General features: G+C 37.6%; 1 protein-coding gene and 1 long non-coding RNA gene across 4 annotated transcripts; both read right to left on the bottom strand.

The window, feature by feature from the left end:
* Positions 1-2445: 2445 nt before the first annotated feature.
* Positions 2446-4355, bottom strand: LOC113298631. Its single transcript, XR_003334303.1, has 2 exons — positions 4162-4355; positions 2446-2879 (listed from the first exon to the last, which is right to left on the bottom strand). It is a non-coding gene; the product is annotated as an uncharacterized LOC113298631 (long non-coding RNA).
* Positions 4356-4732: 377 nt separating this feature from the next.
* Positions 4733-12007, bottom strand: LOC113298630 (ethylene-insensitive protein 2-like). 3 transcript variants are annotated; one of them, XM_026547420.1, is made up of 9 exons: positions 11667-12007; positions 11438-11526; positions 10127-11013; positions 9849-9935; positions 9591-9701; positions 9291-9503; positions 8682-8876; positions 5767-8493; positions 4733-5399 (listed from the first exon to the last, which is right to left on the bottom strand). In XM_026547420.1, exons 3-9 carry the CDS (start codon positions 10373-10375, stop codon positions 5001-5003), a joined length of 3981 nt encoding a protein of 1326 aa, XP_026403205.1. In that variant the 5' UTR covers positions 10376-11013; positions 11438-11526; positions 11667-12007; the 3' UTR covers positions 4733-5000. The 3 variants fall into 3 exon arrangements, with proteins under 3 accessions (XP_026403205.1, XP_026403204.1, XP_026403206.1); XM_026547419.1 differs by lacking the exon at positions 11438-11526; XM_026547421.1 differs by lacking the exon at positions 11438-11526 and having other exon boundaries at positions 8682-8873.
* Positions 12008-21280: the final 9273 nt, after the last annotated feature.

Here is a 21280-nt window from a genome sequence, read left to right as displayed (position 1 = left end):
CGGAGAATAGGTCTTTATTAGGGATCGGTCCTTAGAAAAGATCATTAAATTATCTTTTCAACCATGAAACAAATTTTGCGAGTCTACTCCCTTGAAATTTGTAGTTAAACATAATTCCGAGGTATGAATTCATTCGGAAGTTCAACAAACTAAATAATAACGAATTATCAATTAGTGTTATGCCGATTCTACGAAATCCATAAATAGACTATACTACGTAATTCCATATACTTAAGTTATAGAAAAAACTAATATGTAATTCCTCGATACCTTGATCATAATATAATGACCAAGCCACCAATACTAAAGTCATCGAAAACAAACATTTTTTCGTATGTTATATTTTCAATAAGTACCGACTCGAAAGAACAAATAATAGAAATGGAACAAATAAAATCCGTTGTTAGTGACCTAAAACTGAAGGATAATGTCAGTCGATGCCGATACATCTTCGGATTCTTCATGAGTAACAAGAACAAGTCTTAATATTTGTATGTTCCTAGTCTAACAAAATAAAGTTAAATCTACTAATCAAATCAAATGATTTCAATTTTTGGAAATAAATTTGACAACGAAACTTGATATACGGCAATGTTTAATGGGTTTAACCGAACAATGCTCTAACATAACTGACATCTCAAATTGCTCAAAAATGCACCTAATGTTGTGCTTCTCAATGAATGCAGAAGTATATGAGGATTTGCTTCCCTCATCTATACTATCCTTGTCATAGCTATATCGTCCTTGTCATAGTAAAGACTACCAACAATTTCAAACAACTAAGATTGTTGTACATAAAAGAAGCTAGTCAGTGTAGATAGCCATTGCTTAGCTCTCTGACCAGTTGTTCTAGCTAAATTCAAGGATAAAGCAACATATTGCAATTCAGCTTGCTTCCTGACTACTACACATCTTCGTTACATAACACAATAATTCTCCTAAATTATGAAGTACATCAATATTAAGCTCACATCTTCATCACATAATACAATATATTTTTTTCTAAACTATGAAGTACATCAATATTAAGCTCTTGACTATCAAGTTGATATTACCAAAGTAACTTTCTATCGATTCTAATGAACAATTTAAGTGCTTAAAGTTATTTTGGTCATATAAAGCCTGGCTTCCCAATAAAAGCGTGATACTTTTAGGGGCGACCCCAAAAAGACTAGGGACGATTTTTTTTATTCCCAATTCATAGATAAGGTTATGGGATGTCCTAAATGTTAGTAGAATACCTTAATGCCCTTTAATAATAAGAAGTAAAATAACTGTTTTTAGAATCCGATTATTGGTAATATAATCGGTAGTTAAAAAACATACAGAGACTACCGATTGATATGAATTTCTGCTAAATGCGTATTTGGGACCACTATTAATCGGAAGTTAATGATAAATACATTTACTGTCAATTATAGGATACTGTAAAATTCAAAAAAAATGATTTTTGCAAAATCTTATTTTGGGACAACTCTATATTCGGTAGTTATATGAACTATTTTGACTATCGAATATGCTTGGATATTGGAAAAGAGAGCCACTGTATAATCGGAAGTCAGGATAACTTCACTTACTATCGAATATAGGCTCAACCAAATTCAAAAAATAGAGGATCTTTGCAAAATCTCATTTCGGGGCTACTATATATTCGGTAGTTATATGAACTATTTTGACTACCGAATATGGTTGGATATTTGCAAGTATAATCGGAAGTCAGGATAACTTCATTTACTACCGATTATAGGCTCAACCAAAATTCAAAAAATAGAGGATTTTGACAAAATCTCATTTTGGGGCCACCCTATATTCGGTAGTTATATGAACTATCTCGATTATGGTTGGATTTTGGCAAAGAGGTCTACTGTATAATCAGAAGTCAGGATAACTTCATTTTCTACCTATTGTAGGCTCAACCAAAATTCAAAAAATAGAGAATTTTTGCAAAATATCTTTTGGGGCTATTCTATATTCGAAGTTAAATAACCTAAATTCACTACCTATTATGGTAGCATTTTTGCCAAAGGTCTACTTTAATCGGAAGACAAGATAACTTTATTTCCTACCGATTATAGGATAATCAAAATTCAAAAGATAGAGGATTTTATTTTGCGGATACTTTATATTCGGAAGTTTTATAAACTAAATTGACTCCCGATTGTGAATTAACTTCCCGATTATAAAGTTATCTACCGATTGTGAAGGATAGTTTGACCATTAAAAAACGTCAGATTAGGGATGACTACATTTTATGTTTGGATGACCTTTTTTGTTTGTTTTATACGTCGCCCCTAATTCTTTTGGAGTCACCCCTAAAAATGCTAGGAATAAAAGTTAAGACTACCCCACCAAATTTAGGGTTGATCCCCAAAATGTAACTGTCTAATCCCAAGAATAACCACCCAAATATCTGTTTTCATAGGCTTTAAGCTTCAGAAACTTTACTTCTATCACAAACATAATCTACAACAAAGATTTTCATTTTTCTCGAATTAAAATAGTAGAACACAGGATGAGTTGATAATTTCTTCCTCGTTGTGTTGACCTAGTCAACGCCATAAAACAAGTCAACGATAACAAGAAGAGATGAAAAACCAAAGACTATTCAGTAATACACAATATGGAGATCTTTAGTTGTCATTTTTCTATACATGAGGCTTCACTGTTGGATCTTGGTCTTCAGTTTGTATCTGGGCTTGTTGAATAGGAGGGGGAGGTGCAGGATATGCCATTGGAACTGCAGTAATTGTTTCCTCTCTACCTCTTGCCCTACCTATAAGGTAGCAAGCAATGGCTATGATAAGTACCAAAAGTATCAATGGCAACGATAAGACCACCACATAACCCATCTTAATTACAAGCTGAACGTCAACACACTTCTGCAACATAATAAGGCATCACCGCTTATAATAATGAGACCAAACATGATCGAAGTCATAAATTAAATCACTAAAATGTATTACTTGCACAAAATTCATTGAACTACATGAGAGTCTCAATTAACTTCCTCTGTTTCACAAAGATAAGTATCATTGAAAGGTATCTAAATTAACATTACTCCGAGCGTTCACGTTTTTGCTTCAGCGAGTGATTACACTATAACATGCGTGTGATGTGAACTTCTCCCACAAGAAAGTGAGCAGATTCTTAAGATGGTTGCAGTTCCAATTGTAACACGACCTTAATAAACACTATCTATTTTTCTCTACAGGGATTCAGGGCATGAATTTGTTGAAGGAAATGTATAGGTAGGCAAGACTTCCTTGTACATGGGATGATATATTAATGAGGATTGTTGTACTTGTCCCACTATGTATTAAAAGCATTGGAAAATACAGTTAGATAAGTAGGTTACAGCCAACTAAACAAAAAAGGCTTCAATCTTAATTACCAAACTCAGAAAGAGAATGTGCTGATCAAGGATGATATCTATCCTCTGCAGAAGCCAGAAGGCCTTACCAATGATGTAACCCTAAGTCTATATATTTATCATCCATGAAAAGACAATTCCTTTCTTTGTTTTTATGATTCACAGTCATTTATGATGACAATGATGATTCTTGCCCTGTCCATCTCGTTCTATAGTTTATTCTCTCATTTAAGAGTTTTCTACTTTCTTGCATATAGCTTACAAACCAATTAGCATGAGATATGCGCATGCATGACCTACTTCTACTGCTGCAACATTAATACAGAGACGTGGCTTGCCATACCACCGCTGCCCACTGCCCCTCCCACCCCCACCCCCTGCAACTGCATATTTATTTATGCAGTTCCAAAGGGAGCCAGTCATGATCGATATTATTGTGGTAAAAACATGCAGCTGGTGTTATAGTAACGGATGGTAATCTACGCGCCAACACCATCATTTTCATCCTACGCCAGTAGCACGTAAATTTCGAAGAAAAATGTACAGCCTAGTCTCTGAGATACACAATCAATATGTTTTCGTACTATGAGTGTGTACAGTGTACTTCCTTTCCCTAATTCACAACTAACTCTAGTTTCAATTCTGCTCCACAGAATTTCTGTTCCACTGAAATTGAGTGTGCTATGATTTCCAGGCTGCACTTCATATAACTAAGTTATTAACTAATTTTACAGAAAAAGAAAAAGAAAAAGAAAAAATAAGGGAGTTTTGTATTGATGATTATCACCTACCTCTTTATACGAGAAACACCAAAAACAGGCTACTAACTGAATGATGATGATGCTGTAACTTTGATGGAGTCTCTAGCATGTACAATCTCTTCTCAGTTTTAGGAATATAAATCAGAATTGTTACTATTACTAGAGAGGCATAAATAAAAGAGCAGAGTTCATCAAATAAAGAAATAAAATGTGGAATATTCTAGTCTAATCTCAGACTGTAAGTGGACAATTTGCCACGTCCACGAAATTTCTCCCCTAGCAAATAGCAATATCGTGTCGACTCTAGGCCTCGGTCCCTTTACAGCTTCTAACTTTAAAGCACAGTACTCTGTACTTGGATCCTTGAAAGGCCCGTAGCGTTTTCTAGCCTAAAGTTTGATTCGTTTTGAGTTGTATGACGCTTATCGCTAGATATCTGACCAAAGAAACATGTCTAAACGCAAACCATTTAGTACATTCAGACAACCTTTTTCAAATTATGTTGCCACAAGAATTGCCTTGAAGTCAAGGTTAAGAAATAGGATCATTTTCTTGAGAATTAGGGATGACTTTATGAGCATTGACCTGTTAAAACGAAATGAATGGAGCTAGAGTTGCATCATTATTTGCCTGCCAACCTTACGCAAGTGAACCTGACATTCTGAACCGTGTTGTCTCTTTTTCTTATAGGATGATTTACACAATGAAGAGGTCATCCTCTACACAAGTTTAGCCCTTGGATCCTCTCCAGAAAAGCTACAGTACATGTAAAAATATATAAAGATTGAAAAAAATTTGAGGGCCCTCCATGAGGGGTGAGATCCCCTTGAAGCAATGGTTTGGTTGATCAATCGCCAGCGCTGCTAGTACTACAAGGGATAAGCTGATGGAATGGGTATTTTCCGTAGTGACCCACCAGATCCACCACCGTCATTGGCGGTTCCAGCTGCTTTGCTAGTGAGGCGGCGTTTGTAACGCTTGAGGACTGATGCCAAGTTCTCCTTCCCTTTTGGGAAAGCAACATCGCCTGCTGCAGTTCCTGTACGGCCCTTTCGACAGGAGACGGCAATCTCAACGTCCTTGATTATGTCAAGGAGTGCACTCGCAGTAGTGCATTTCCCTTTGTTACCCGGTTTTGCAGCTGGTGGGGGTAAAACTCCATTCTGCAGTGGCGAGTTAGATCTCTTAACATGAGACATTGGAGTTTGAAGACACGAGCAAGGTGTCTGCGGGATTCTGGGCTTAGAAAATGCTGGATCAAGAATTCCCTAAATGCAAAAAAAAGCAATGACGTAAGGTTATACACGAAAAACAAAAATATTAGTTGGCGAATTTCGAACATATTACAAAGCACAAACTAAAAGTACTCCAAGTTCAACCATAGACCCCATCAAGCTCACTGTTGGTGGCTTTCCACCTCCACAAATAAGATGTTGGGGTGTGCCCCCAGTCAAAAGTGGCTTTCTATAAATGTTATTTGTTTTTCCTAATTCTAAAATCGGATGCATCCAGGATTCAGGCAGTTCATGGCTCTAACAGCAAGACACCATTTGACTCATATTAATGGCGTCTTCATACGAGTTGACAAGTGAAATGATAGTAAATAAAAGTAAACGAGTGGGCAGTGAGTTTTACCTGAAGCCGGTTGAGAACATAAGTATATTTTCCCCATAACTCTGGGCGACTTTCCATAAGTGATAGCTCTAGAATCCGATGAATGCACCAAACTCCAAAACTCACTAATAGGTCAACTCGCCATATACATGAGTCTCCACAGTGAGGAAGTGGGTAACCCAGAATTGCGGCAAGACCGGCATCCTCATTCTTCAAAGAACTGAACTTTTTATCGGACGACATACTGAGAGACTCATTGATCTGATGCAGCTGGTTGGCCTCCTTAGTTTCAGTTTCATAATTAAGTTTCTCTGTCACAGCAACTCGATCAATCAAATCCTCGTCAGCCCCACCATTAAGTCTAAACAACCATTCAGACCCTTCCAATTTCAAGAGCTTCACGACGCAGAATCTAAAAGACAGAAGCATTTTGGATTCCAGCTCTGCATGAAGAGTGACTGACGGCACGACTAAACTTGGCTGCCTTCCCATTACTTCCTTCCCCAGAATCCCCACCATAGGGCTTCTTCCCTCCATGCCAAATAACTGCTCAGAAGGTTGTCTAGACCAAAGTGATCTAGCATCTAATTTTAAACTCGGGTCTATGAAGAAAGGATCTTTGTAGAGCTTTGGGGGAGAGAGTTCATCATACCCTGAAGGAACTCCTGGCCGGAAACCGGAATTAGAATAAACGGATTTTTCGTAAGCCACTCTACCAGCAGGTGGGCCGAACCCAGGAGGACCACCCAACTGAGAGATCCTCTCAACCACATTCGAATCCCTGTGGGGACGTACAAGCCCTTTAATGTCCGGCAAGCTATGGTACTTCTTCGTATGCGCAGTAGAGCCAGCATTCTCACCAGGTCCAATTGATGAAGGATTGTTGAAAGGCCTATCCGTTTGCATCGTGCTACCTCTGGACAACACAGGGGTCTGAGTAATAGATGCATATCCAGAACTAATCCTGTTTTGAGGAATCTGCCCTATAGTACTACTATGAGGGTCTATGTAGTTTGCACGGGTAAAAGGTGAGGATGACAAGGATTTAGCCGTTGGGGAATCCAGTATAGTGTTCAAGGGATCTGAATTTCTGTCTGTTGCCATTCTATTGAGATAGGATGCCATTTGATTACCATGCACAGTTGCTGGCTGATAATTCCGGCTTTCAGAGGGTGGTGGCAGGCGCAAACTAGAGTAACGCTTCTCACTGGAGTCGTACATACTCCTGGAGGAATTTTGGACAAGATCATCAAGCAACTGCATTCGAGTAGATAATGTGGATCCCGTTTGAAGTCCATATGGTGACTCTACGGTACATGGCATCCTCTGCTGCCTGGGAGAATCATATAGACTTGAGTTTGTTAAATATGGTGACCCTCTATCTGATGACGAGGGGAAATATCCAGAAGATCCGGTAGTGACAACATCCACTCTTAGAGAAGATGCAGCCAAATTTGCATTTGCATCTGTACCAAACAACATGTCCAGTTTTTTTGCCCTTGCTTCTGGAGTTGACTGCCCATGGTGATCATACAACTGCCCCCAGAACTCATCAAGAATAGCAGCTAACTGTTTCCTAGCAGCACGACCCAATCCAGATAATCTTGATAGGCTTCCAGGTCCATTACCACCATCATCTGTTTTCCCACTGAGACTTCTAAATGATCCTGAACCCTCGGAGGTCAAAGCACGCCCATTCCCTGAAGGCCCTTTAGATGATTGCTCATGCTCCCAGGTATCCCCCTCATCCTCATCCTTTACACTTTGCACATCACTACCTGTTTCCCCACTATTTTCAACAGGCTCTGCAGAGACGATCTTCTGCAAGGTATCATTGTCCGGTGATCCCATGATTGAAACCTTCTTGTCTACAATTTCAACAGTTGCCAAACCAACCTCGGGAGTCTTAGATTCTTCTAATTCACGTATTTGAGAACAGCGGGCTGTAACTTTGATATCCTCAATTTTAGACACATGTAGTTCCTGATCTGTCTCCATAATGGCTTCGGGTAACTCGAAATCATATTCCACGACTGAAGTGTCTGAGTAACCTTCTACAGACCTCTCCTGTGTTAGTTCTTCTGCTACAGTCTCCCCGCGATATACAAGCTTATTAAAATCATCTTCTGTAGCCTCTAAAGATGACTCAGGGAGATTGTTATGCAATTCCCAGTTCCATGCTTGTGCATCTGGTCCGAGAGTTGCAGACTTTAATGGTGTAGCTGCTAGCCAAAGCATCAGAACAAGTGATGCAGAAGCAGTTAAGAGAAGAAGAATGTAAGGAAGAGATGTACTGCTTCCCATGCTCCATTTCAAGGCACCTACCCACTCACTATTTCCAAACAACAACTCTACAGCGAAGATAATATTTAACCCAAGCATCCCAATCAACGTAATCAATGCTGAGAACTCCAAAAACTGGGACATTTTATAAATACCCATTATAGATCTCGACGAGGCCACTCGGAATAGGGGAACCACAGAGGACGGTAACATCATAGCCAGCACTACTTGAGTAAAAATAAGTAGCTGATACAATCCTTCAGCCCCTGAACTCCATGAGCACCAAAGAGCCAGAACAACAGCAAGAATTCTAACTGCAGCACGATGAACCCAAACTGGAGCATCCATCTTAAGCAAATCATTCAAAACAACTCGCCCACCAAGTTCCCATGTTAAGCCGGTGATATGACTCGAAACGAACAGAATCAGGAAAAAGGCAAAAGGTACCACTGGACTCCCAAATACCTATGAGAGAATCAGGAAAGAAATAAGATATTTCACCATGGAGTATAAATATGTTAAAAAACAAAAAACAAAAAACAAAAAAAAAACAAAAAAAAAAAGAAAGAAAGAAATTTACAAGCTATATTGTGCGTAAAATCCAAAACTATACAAGTTTGACTGTGGATAGCTTGCTCATACAAGTTTGATACCTGATCCATTAGCAGAAGTACATCCTGAAATGTAAGCACGACAAGGCCTGCACTGTGAAAAACAGCTGCTGCTGAGCTCATGAACACATAATTCACTAAAAAAATACCACTGAAGACGCACACGATGGCAAAGAAATGGTCATGACACAAGGTACTCTTGGACACATTGGGTGGTCCTAGATTCTGTTGCTGCTGCTGCATGGAAAATGATCAGTGTTTAGTTATTTGACAAAATAATTAAATAAAGGAAAAAGTAGAGAGCGATAATGTCCTTTAGTACCCCGTAAAACACTGGAAAACAAAATATAACAGGGGGAACTTCCGACTTCAATGTGTTTCAAGAAACACAGTTAAAATGAAACTGAAACCTACATTGTCTTAACAGTGAGCAAACAATATATAGTAAGACTGCAGACGAGGAGATGCATAGAGTTGCTGCTAGATTTGAATAGTGTTTCCTCTAAACTTACTGAATGAACAGGAATAAATAATTAACTTCGTAAAAACATTTCAGATTTGGAACCGACTCTGCTGTGCCAGCAACATATACAGAGATGGGTAGTAACAGGATGTCAACCGAAAATATCGAGACAAAAGAAATAAAAGTACCTGTACAGCGAATGAGTGGAGATAAAAGTTGTGAGGCATGATATTTGCTCCGAGAAGACCCATGAGGGCGAATGCACTCTCCCCACTTAATCTAGTCAGCATCCCATTCAGGACAAGTGGGATTTCAGGCTGACTAATGAGCACTCCAAGAACGTAACTGAGTAATATAAAGCCTGCTGCACTTACAAAAAAAAATTCTGCCTTGCCTTTTTCCTGAGCAATCAAGTAACAATTATTAAGAAATGAGTAGTGAGAGGATTACTTCCCATGCTAGTAAAAATGATTAATGACCGCACGTACCAAAAGAGCATTGAGAAGTGGAAATAGGAAAGCATCAGTTGCCGCAAAAATTAGAGAAACAAACAGATTCACTCCGAAGAGAAGGTTAAGCCCATGTGCAATTCCCAAAACCTAGTACGGGGGAATACAAAAAATGTGTTAAGAAACTGAAAGATGTTTCGTTTACTTTGTACAGTGCATTTTTTTTTTGCTCAGAACTCTAGCAACATCATTTCAGAACAAGATGTACAACTAAGAGAGTAGGAGCAGGGAAGCTACCATAGTCAGGTCCAAGACAAGCACTGAAAGCTCTGCTTGAACACCCAAAAATACGCATGTAGACTTGTCATATTCCTCACTGCAGATCTTTTAGAGCAAACAGAAACAAATAGAACAGTGAGTGAGAAACACGAAGTAATCATTTATTTTTATTCAAATATAACAGTGATACAATTTTCAGTAGTTAAACAGAAGTTTTTAAACCGTACTGAAAACTGAAACAGAAGAAAGGTCCCAGCGAGTTTGAGTTATGTATGGAAAAATAGAAGTATCTGCACCTGTGCAAGATTCTTTCCAGTAACGATACCAATACGAGCTGCGAGATACTGACAAAAGATAGCAGCTAAATTGAAAATAAGTAGCAGTAACACCAGATCAAACCCAAATCTAGAGCCCCCCTCCACTGCTGCAGACCACTTTCCTGGGTCAATATATCCCATAGAAATCAGAAGAACTGGTCCTAGAGCTGGGAATAGCCGAGGAGCAATGCCCGGCATCTGATTCCCACCGGCACCATCGGCTTCCATCTTAACGAACGTGTAGAGCTGAATTACCAACACCCAGAGAAATACAGAAAATAATATATGGCTTCTATGTAACTAACAAACTTTCTAAAGTATTAGGTTTGGCAAATCACATGTTGATATGAATTTTGATTAGCTGGGATGCGTGAAAGCACCCCTTCAGAACCCAATTAGCAGGACATCAGTGATTAATACGGTTAAGCATCTTCACAAGTAGGTGCTGTAATGTCATAGCCTGACTATGTATATCCATCAAACAGAACTGACTGTAAACGCGTACACAAAGGCTTGATATAATTAATTCCAGCCGTCCAAACTCAGGAAAGTCAAAATCTACCAACTTCTCCTAAGAAATCAATTTCTAGAAAATTTCTTTAGTACACTAACTGGGATCAGCAAGACTGTAACAGAAACCTAAAAGCAGTTGTACTGCTTACATATTTGTCCATAGATAAGTTAAATTCCCTTTCCGATTTTGTCTGTATTCTTCTCAACCCTTCTGAATAAGAAAACCATCGGCAGCTTGACTTGTATTGCACTATTCCAATCATGCATATACCAGGCACTCCTTCAAAACCATCAAAATAGGTTTGACCAATTGCTGTAATCAGTAATCACCAGTTGCTTCGTCGTGGCAGTACCTGCAGTATGAAATTTGTTCACGTTGAATAAAGCAGGAAAATTATGATTGTTATTCCACAGCACTAAACTGAATTACAGAACAAACTGTAAAGAAAACAATTCAAATTTGTGCAAATGAAGATGCAAGGAGCAAATATAGCTACACTGGATACAGATTCACCAGATGAACCCTGGCACAAACAAGCTCATCAAATTCTCCACGGTTCTCCACAACACATGATTCTTAAATGAAGAGTAAACAGTGAAGCTAGCTAACACATAAATCTGATGAGACTCCTGTACTGAATTCTAACTAATTTCATAAGAACTAGATCAGCTCAACAATTGAAAAAAACATCAAAATCCAAAAAAATGCAATAGAAATTCTAACTAATTTGATGGAAAATAGATAAATAAATCAGATTCATTAAAGTTTAAGAGTACCTAGGTAACAATCAACATCAAAAGCCCCAAAACGGATGAAAAGAAGAAAACAGTTAATAGTGATTGAAAGAAAAAAAGTCCTAACGGATCTGAAATGGAAAAAGCTGTTGTGAGTGTATTAATTGATAAGATTCAAAGCGATAATAACTCAAACTTATTACTTCATCATCATCAACCATAATAATTGGAAAAGAAAATAATTTAGGGTTCGAGAAATAAAAAGACTTACCTTTTTAGGGTTTTCTTTTAAGTTGCTGTTGATCCTATTGGGAAGTAGAAAGAAAGAAAGAAAGAAAGAAAACCAGTGAGTGGGAGAGAGACTTTAAAGTCCCCTTTTTCTTAACAAGTAGTGAGAGAAACAAAAACAAATAAGAATTTATTTTAATTTTTTTATCTCTGGGTTTTTGATGATGATGATCAAAGTGGGAGGGAGGGACAGTTAACGAATTGAGGCTTCACAACATGTTGTTTTTGATAAATGGCACTTTCTCTTTTACGCACTCCGTTTGTTTGTATTTATTTGTGTGAAAGAAATAGGTAGCAAAGAAGAAGAAGATAGATTTGGATATGATCGGGTTTTCCTATTCGTTTTTAAGTTAAAATTTAGTATTTTTTTTCCCGACAATGAGAGAAAAATCCTTATCTACAAAACTATTGTTCAGCTGCACATCTTTACTTCTGTTGCTGACGCCCCTCCGTGGAAAGGTTTTTGATGCATATTCCTTGAGATTCCAAGTTAATTTTTTGGGGTATGGACAACATGTGTGCTGCTATCTTCTTTTCTTTCTACTTTGATGCCTAACAATAACAGTACCAACTCTCATTGGGAGCAAATTCTATGTCAAGGAGTGACTCCTTCAAAGTGAATTAATGTGGCCTAATTTGGCTCACTATTCGTATTAAAGGATTCCCCTGTTTTACTCGTAGCATGTTTGGATAAAAAGTGTTTTAATCTAATTTCAGTTTTATTTCGTCAAGAACTCATATTACCCGCGGATAACATGTCAACGGTTCACTTAGGTTCAAAAGAAAGAAGGATAAAAGTTACGTGCCCAGGATGCATACCCTTTTGGTTAAAAAAAATAAAAACTTTAAACTGATTTTTCTTTTCTTTTAAATTAACCGAATCAATTAGATGTCGTTTATAGTTTTTGATGCTGCTAAATGCTCTCGCAGTGCACAAGAAAAAATGAATTCCCTTGTTTATATTTCATTACTTCCCTTGGTGGTGGGAAAATGCTACTTCACTCCTCACTGTTAAGTGTTAATATGTTTGGAAATGGATTTTTGTTATATGGTTTCCTCTAATGGGTTCTAGTGCACATTGTTAATAGGGATCCCAATATTCATCTCTTTTCACCCATAATATAGGCAAGCTAGATCCCTTTATTTCACCAGTCTCTTCAACGCAAACAAAAATATTCTAGAAGATGGGCATGAAAAAGGGTCCAAATATTGCAAAGAAAGATAAATATGTGTCAGAATGAAAAGGATTCATTCGGAAACCGGTGTAGTGTGCAGCAATGGAAGTTTTGAAGGGAGTAATAACCGGAATTTTTGAACGGAGAAGTGAAAATTCTAGTAGTTGTCCATCCTTTCGTCGAGAACTCGTATCTAAACATTACCGGATAAAGTTCCAGAGTTGCCACTGGGGGCTACTAATCATCCAGCGGATCAATGATAATTTCCCATAGAACATGGTTAAGTAGCCAGAAAAAGAGCCATAAAGTTAAAGCCTATTTTGAAGCAAAACCATGATAAAATTTTGTTATTAAACTGGTTGACTGTCTTCATTTTACCGCTGATACCAACTCATCTAATGACAACGGACCTTAAAATTAGTGAGTGTACAAGAAACATTTAAAATTTTGCAACCGAAATGTAAGATCAACATCACACCGGCAAATGTGACATTGATTTGCATTTATTGGTGTAAAACATCTCAAGTCATATTCAAGGCCTTATTCCTTCCACCCCTTCCCATACCGGATCCATAAAATCACACTAATGCTTCTTCTACCTATCCACACTTGAAGAAGGACCATAATTATACTGTATATGCTAGCAACAAGTTCTCAGTCTAGTCATGGGATCTCTTTCATCACCAGTTGGTCGGGTACATTAAAGGATTAAGTGGAAAAATGTCCCAATTTGGACTACAACGTTGTGAAAATGTCCCAGACGTTAGGCAAAAGATCAAAATGCCCCAATCCGTTACTTTTTCCTATAATAGTCAAAATGGGGCATTTTGATCACTCTTGACTGGTCAACGGTGTTGTGAAATGTCTGTTTTGCCCTTAGACAGAAATATCGCCCGACTTGCTGTCACACGTGTGCTAAAAAATTCATAACACGTGTAGACTTCAAACTGATGACACGCGTGCAATGTAAACTGGCAACACGTGGAAAGTGATGAACACGTAGACTTGAATGACACGTGGCTGAGACACATGTACCACCCGTGTGGTTCGCACGAATACTTCAATTCTTATCTTCAACCTTGGTCATGTTTGAGCCACAGAAATCAAAATACAGACAGAGATAGAGAGGGATACAGAGAGAGATCGAGTGACAGAGAGATCGAGAGACAGAGAGATCGAGATACAGACGTTAACCCAGTGAAGATAGATGCGGAGAAGATAAGAATCACGTTTCTTAACCCAGTGAAGAACAGGTAAACTTTTAACCCTAAATTTGTTTGGGTTTTACGATTTAGGGTTTTCGAAACATTGTGAAACTGGTAACTGTGATTAGGTTTCAAAGAGAAGAAATGATATTAGGGTTTCAGAGAGAATCAATGAAATTAGGGTTTGAAAGATAATAAATGAAATTAGGATTTCAGGGAAACAAAATTGGGTTTTAGTGAAGCAAATTTTTGGTTTGAATAAATTTAATTAGGGTTTGAATAAAACGAAATTAGGGATTGTATTTTTGGGTTATTGAATTTTTAGCAGATGATTTAGGGTTGTTTCTAACTCTCTTTCTAATTAGGGTTTGAAAGAAACGAAATTGGGGATTATAATTGGGGGTTTTCCATTTTTAGGGGATAAGAAATTGACGAATTTCTGTGTATCTTTGTCTATTTTGGTAACTGTTGATTACTGTGAAACTGATTATTGTTTCATTTTTTTTAAATGTTTCAGAATGGGTAGTGAGGATAGGAATTTCTGGATTACAGATGTAGGCAAGAGGTTTAAGGACCTTTATTGTTTTGGTTGTAAAGCTGGTACCAGTGGAGAAGCTTTCATGGCTATGCTAAAGAGCAGGTTGGTGAATGAACAGGGTATGAATTCTGCACTAGAACTGTTTTTATTTGATGATGATAATGGGAATGCATATGATAAGTGTGAAACATAGGAGAGTTTTATTTCATTTTGGAATAAAGGGAAACCAGGTAAAGACAATTTGGTAAGACTGTGGTTCACTGTAGTTATTCCTACAATTACACATTGGGGTTTTGTTTGTAATATTGCTCGTGTTAGTGGGGTAAGTGGTGTGACTGATTTTATGAGTCCAGTGAAGAAGAAAAATGTTAGTAAAAGGGTTGAGGTTAGGAGGAGTCCAAGACTTAATAAGACTGCTAGTGTTAGTGGGCTAAGTGATATGAGACCAACAAGACTTGATTTTGTGCATGAAGACCCAGTTGTTTCTACACAAGCATCTGTTGCAGAAAACCCAGTGCATGAAGCACAAGTTAATGCTACACAAGCATCTGTTGCAGACAACCAAGTACAGGGGAATGAAGATGATGACCAGGTGAATTTACCTAATCTACAATCAGATGACTGTCATCCTAATGATAGGCCTGATTTTTTGTTTGAGGAACATAATGAGGAAGAGGTAAGTGGAGATGAAACTGGAGATGAAAGTGAAGAGGAAAGTGAAGATGAAGAAACACAAGAAAAGTACAATTATGAAGATTGGGTTTCTATGTGTGCTAGAGGTATAGATATTGATAATGAGATTGATGATTGTAATAAAGATTTCAATGTAGGTGGGTTTTATGAAGAGCAGAGTGCACCAGTAAATGCTACTTCAGATGAAGAAGTTCCCAGATATGATGTCACTCAAGAGGAAGAAGCTAAGTGGAAAAAAGATTTTGGTGAGCATTTAAAAGAACCACAGCGTCTAGAAATGATAAATGAAGATGTTCCTGAGGTTGTACCTGGTGAAATAAGTAGTGGAATGGCTTTTGGAAACATGCAAGATTACAAGGATCAAGGGAATATGCAGTGTTGAAACATAGTGATTTTAAGGTGAAGAAGGCAGATAAGAAGAGACACTATTCTTATTGTACTTACAAGGATACCCAAAATTGTGCTTGGATGGTGAATGTAAGAAAGTTACCAGATGAAGACGATCCAACAGTCACAGTTAGAGAATGCAACACAGAACACACCTGTAAGAATCCGAATGAAGACTAAAACAGGAAATGCAATGCAAAATTTGTAGCCAAGTATTTGTTGAAGACAATGGATGTTGCTTCACCAGTGGACAAGGAAGCTGATATAGCTAACAAGATCATTAGACCTCGGTTGCAAACTGACATACCAAAATGGGTTGCTATAATGCAAGGGTATGATTTTGATGCTTGTTTTGGTTCCCTTGTGTTTGTTTATTTGATAACCTTGTGGTATGTTGGAAATGCTAATTTTTTTTTTTTTGTGTGTACACAGAAATTGGTGCTAGAAGAAAGGAATGGAATATTTGAGAGTTCTTACACAAAAGCACCACAATTGGTCACAGCTGCTACTTCATTGAACCCAAATAGCATTGGTCATTTCAGTTGGTCCAAAGAGGGTCAAGATAACAGGTTTGAGAGTGTCATTGTGGCCTATGATGCACAGATCAAAGGTTTTTTTCATGGTTGTAGATTGGTTATTGGCTTAGATGGAGCTCACCTGAATGGTAAGCTAGGTGGTGTGATGCTTTCAGCAGTTGGTATAGATGGCCAGAATGGGGTATTTCCTATATGTGTGATGATTTGTATGAGTGAAACTGAAGAAAATTGGTTTATGATGTTAAAATAATTGAGAAAAAGGATACCTGATATGCCTGGACTAACTTTTATTTCTGATATAATGAACGTTCATTCTTTCAGTCAAGCCTTATTGCATCAAATGAATTAACTTAGACACCTATTTTCTAGGAGGCCATGCAAGAAATTGCAGAGATAAGTTCAGCTGCATATCAATACCTGATTGATGCAGAGCCTAAGTCTTGGGCAAGGTCATGGTTTCCTCATGATGTTGCTTGTGAGCAAATCTACTCTAACTTTTCAGAAAGTTTTAATAACATGGACCTGAAATTCAGAGACAAGCCTCTCACTCAATTGATCGATATGTACACACATTTGGTGATGGTGCTGTTTTCAAATAGAAGAAAGCTTGCTGCAACTTGGCAAGCTGGTGACCTTGTTCCTGCTGGGAAAGATCTCATTAAGGTGATGTGTGATCTTAGAGGTAACTATGAATGTGAACCTTCTGTAGAGCGCAAAGTGTATGAGGTTACTAACAAAGCTACTAGCAAAGTGTTTGTTGTTCGGGTGGAAGAACAATCTTGTACATGTCGACAATGGCAATTGAGGAAGTTCCCCTGCATAGATGGTGTAGTCGCATTGTTTAAATTGAATCCTGATTGGTCCATGTGAGTAAATTTACTACACCTAAATAGTTGAATGTGGTTATGCAATAAATGTATGATGAGTGATTGGATCAATTATATGTGCAGGTACTGCAGTAAATACTACACAGTAGACTACTATAGGACCACCTACTCATGGTCAATAACACCATTGGGAGACATTGATGAGTATCCCAATAAGGTTTGATAACCATAAATTTCTTTCAAATGCTTTAACTTTTTCCATTGTCTGTTTTCAAGTATTCTTGTTTTGAGAATCTTTTCAATGAATAATATTATCTACTTTTATCCTTTTACTTTATTGTATTATTATTTTTTCATTATTCTCTAGATCTGTGCATTTAAAGTATACTAACCCTAACCTTATTTCTTTTGCAGACTGTTATCAATATTATACATCCACACAGATTGAGAGATAAGGGAAGACCTTGTGTCAAAAGAAAGAAGTCCTGGTATGAGAAGAACAAGCCGCGCAAAAGAGTAACAAAGTGCAGTGTATGTAAAGGTATTGATCATAACATTCTAACCTGTCAAGGTCCTCCAGTTGGATCCAACCCCAAGAAGAAAGGAGTGAGAATGGAGTGTTCTGTTAATGGGGATGAGTTCTGTATTACTGCTGCACCAACAAAGAAGATGAGGAAGGCCTTTTCTGCACCAAATACTGCATCAACATCTGCATCAAAGAAAGCAACATCATATGCATCAAAGAAAGCAACATCATCTGCATCAAAGAAATCAGCTGAGGTACCACCATTGTCAAAAGGAAAAACTGCATCAACATCTGCATCAAAGAAATCAACAACATCCTCCTCCACTGTTTAACCAGACTGCATCAAAGGAAGGTAACACATCCATCTACTTCTTCTACACCTTCATCTGCCTGTTTTAACCAGACTTATCATGGTACTGTTAATATTTCTAGCCAAACAATCAACATTTCTGAGCCACCATCAAAAAGGGTTAGAAAGCCTAACTCTAAATATCAGTAATGTCAGAAATAATAGTACTCAGTTCTGTTTTATGAATGGTGACAATATTTTGTTACATTGCTTTTGTTTACATACATTAACTTCTAATTCTGCATTTTACCTTCACTTTGTCTTTAAATTGTGCACAAATTTGATCTTCAGAATTATAATATTGCTTTTGTTTTTCCACAAAGATAACATCAGACACCCATTGGAAATATTCACACTTTTTGCATTTTAGGTAGCCAATACCATAATTCCATGATGTTTGAGCTATGTTTAACATCCTCACCTTAGTTGAATTGCATTTGGGGTTGATACAAGGAGTATATGACCAAGGACAATCAACAAATTTGTGATCACCAACACAAGCTTTACAACCTCCTTTGTACTGAGGTGTCATGGTTTTAATAGCATCATCAAACCATTCGAAGTATGGACACATAGGATTAAAGCAAGAGAAAGAATTTCTTCCCTGAATTAGCACCTTCTTTGACCTTTAAAAGTTTCTGAATACCATTACAAGGAACTAATTTACACCTACTTTAGATCCAAGGACAATCAATTGATTGATGATTATTTTCGTTGCACATCTCACATTCCTGCAAATTAAGTAAAAATTAAAGTAAGATGGATAAGATACTCACCCCTTAACTATGTTCTTCTTTGAAAAAATCTTGAAATTGCTCTTACCATTTTCATTTTCTCACTTGAGCTAGCAGACATTTTGAAGAAAAAAAACCAATATACTGATTTAAGGTTGTGAAAATTCCCCATTTATATAAGTCAGGCGAGACAAGAAAGTGATTGTTATTACAACGGTCGGAATCTACAACGGTCGGATTTAAAACGTTCGAAATCTGTAGTCGTTGATTTGAACTCATGTGACACGTGTTGCAATCTTAGATTGTAGGACACGGTGGTCATTCTCTTAAAAAAACCCATTGTTGTAAATATAACAACCAAATCTCCAGCCGTCCAACTAAAAAAATAGCCACGTGTCGCAATCCTAGTTAACAGGACATGCTGGTCATTTTAGAAAAAAAAACATCCATTTAAGTAAATATAACCACTTCATATCTGGCCGTCCAATTTTAGTCTAGCCACGTGTCGCAATCTAACTAAATGTGGCACATGGTTAAGTAGTCACGTGCTTGTGGGGCATTTTGACAGAAGGGTACAAATGATATTTATTTACACGTGCGGGGCCACACGCTTACTGTTTAGACCACTTAACCATGTCAGACGGAAAACATAACAGATTGGGGCATTTTAATTCCGTTTTGGGACATTTTGATCTTTTGCCTAACGTCTGGGACATTTTCACAACGTTGTAGTCCAAATTGGGGCATTTTGCCACTTAACCCTACATTAAAAGATGATCCAAATTCCAAACTATCACGGTATTATCTAAAAAAAATTCTAAGACCGGCATTACACCATCCTAAAGAATGCTATCAAACTGCTTGTTACATCGCATTACACAGCATCGAATTACATAGCATTACTCCACCGTGGTATTTTATGGAAATTGAACCGGGATTTCATCGAATTACATAGCATTACTCCACCGTGGTATTTTATGGAAATTGAACCGGGATTTAAACTGATGTTCACATGTATCTGTCTTGGCATGTTTCAGTATCGTCATCGCTTGTTCAACCATTAGCAGCTAGGGTTCAATATTCGTCGATGACCTCAAAGGAACCAGTGTCTCTTCACATCCATGAATAACTTAAATCCGTGTGGTTTTCTTGTCACCAACGATTTTCTGCATAAACATACTGTATTTCGGTAGTCAAACTTGGGAGTCTTCCTTGGATTTCTCTTACTCCGTTGGTAATGTCTTAAAGATTTTCACTTCCTTCCATAAACGCAGGAATAAAATTTGTGGAGAGGAAGAGATCGATTGAATCAAACTGGAAACATCGGAATAAGAGAAGGAACGCATTCATTATTGTCAACGAGGAGGGTGGTAGTATTCCTTAATTCCTTTGCTTGCGCCGGTGGGTGCTTTTATAAATTATTTCTTCCTAAAGTTTAGGACCACTTGGTACCCTTTGTTTGTACGATTTCTTATGTGTCCATAGTTTATTGGAGCATCGATTATGAATCAGCAGTAGATTCCCTAGACAACGAATCCTTAGTAAACGAGAGTATTGTAATGATGAATTTTGTGCAATCGAAAAATAGTTGTAGGATTTTGTGGAAGAGGGCAGGGGACAACAAATGCTTTGCTTCCAGCGCCAAGGAAGAGATTGCCGTGTGCAATCTCATTTTTGCCATATTCCCGTAGCCTATGCACATGTTAAAATAGTTGTATTTCTTTTTATCTCTCTTGCTTTGTTTGCCCTTGTAAGATCATCCGCAGTCATGGGACTGATGCGGCAAATATACATACCGAGTGGTAGTGGAAATGCTCAAAAGTGTTTATATGCATTGCATGGTAAAAACCATGCGGTATATTTACTGTAACTCGGAGAAGATTAAAGAATTCTATTATTGGGACCGTAAACTCTACCATTTGGGGACTTCATACGATTTTAATATCCTAAATGTGGATAGGGTAGTTAATCCGTATGAAAAGCCAAATTTATCCTTACACATAAATTACTTATAATCTAACTAGCTCAGCCGGTCATCTCCATTCCATAAAAATTTGATGCGTTCCAGGAAGTCCCAGATTCGAGTTTTCATTGGCGTAATATTGTAGAATTTGACATGGAAGGTCGAGATAGCTTGCTCCACTTGCGACATAATCAGCCTCCCTATCCGCTTCGGCTTCCTTGGTTGGTTCCTCATGAGGCTCGAAGGTAGGCTAGCACGACAACCGGTTAAAGCAATGTGTTGTTGGAGCATAACTTGTTAGGCTTACAACTAGTTTCTTGTAACAATAGTCTTTATCCAATAATAATAATAATAAAAAAAATCCAATTTAAAAAAACAAAAACAAATTAAATCTACTTCATCTTCTTCTCCTTCTCTTCCTTCATAAATCATGAAGATAATTTCATCCTGATGAAGATGATGATCATGAAAATAAATTAAATCTATTATCCTTATTTCTTCTTTTCGTCTTCTCCATTGCATCGTGATTCTCCATTACATTGTGATAAAAATGTTGATCATAAAAAAACCTAAACCTATTATTATTCTTCCTCTCTTCTTCTTTTTCTTCTTTTCCATCGCATTGTGATGAATACGATGATCATAAAATTAAAAAAAAAAAACT

This window comes from Papaver somniferum, chromosome 7 (assembly GCF_003573695.1).
Source record: "Papaver somniferum cultivar HN1 chromosome 7, ASM357369v1, whole genome shotgun sequence".
Classification (NCBI taxonomy): Eukaryota; Viridiplantae; Streptophyta; class Magnoliopsida; order Ranunculales; family Papaveraceae; genus Papaver; species Papaver somniferum.
This window is presented reverse-complemented; position numbering and strand designations above follow the sequence as displayed.

Excerpts from the sequence above, each read along its gene's own strand:
- LOC113298630 (XM_026547420.1), bottom strand. The coding sequence starts at position 10,375 with ATGGAAGCCGATGGTGCCGGTGGGAATCAGATGCCGGGCATTGCTCCT. Across the intron at positions 9,702-9,848 it reads TTGTCTTGGACCTGACTATG|GTTTTGGGAATTGCACATGG; the intron begins GTAGCTTCCCTG and ends CCCCCGTACTAG. Across the intron at positions 8,494-8,681 it reads TACTTCTGCTAATGGATCAG|GTATTTGGGAGTCCAGTGGT; the intron begins GTATCAAACTTG and ends ATTCTCTCATAG.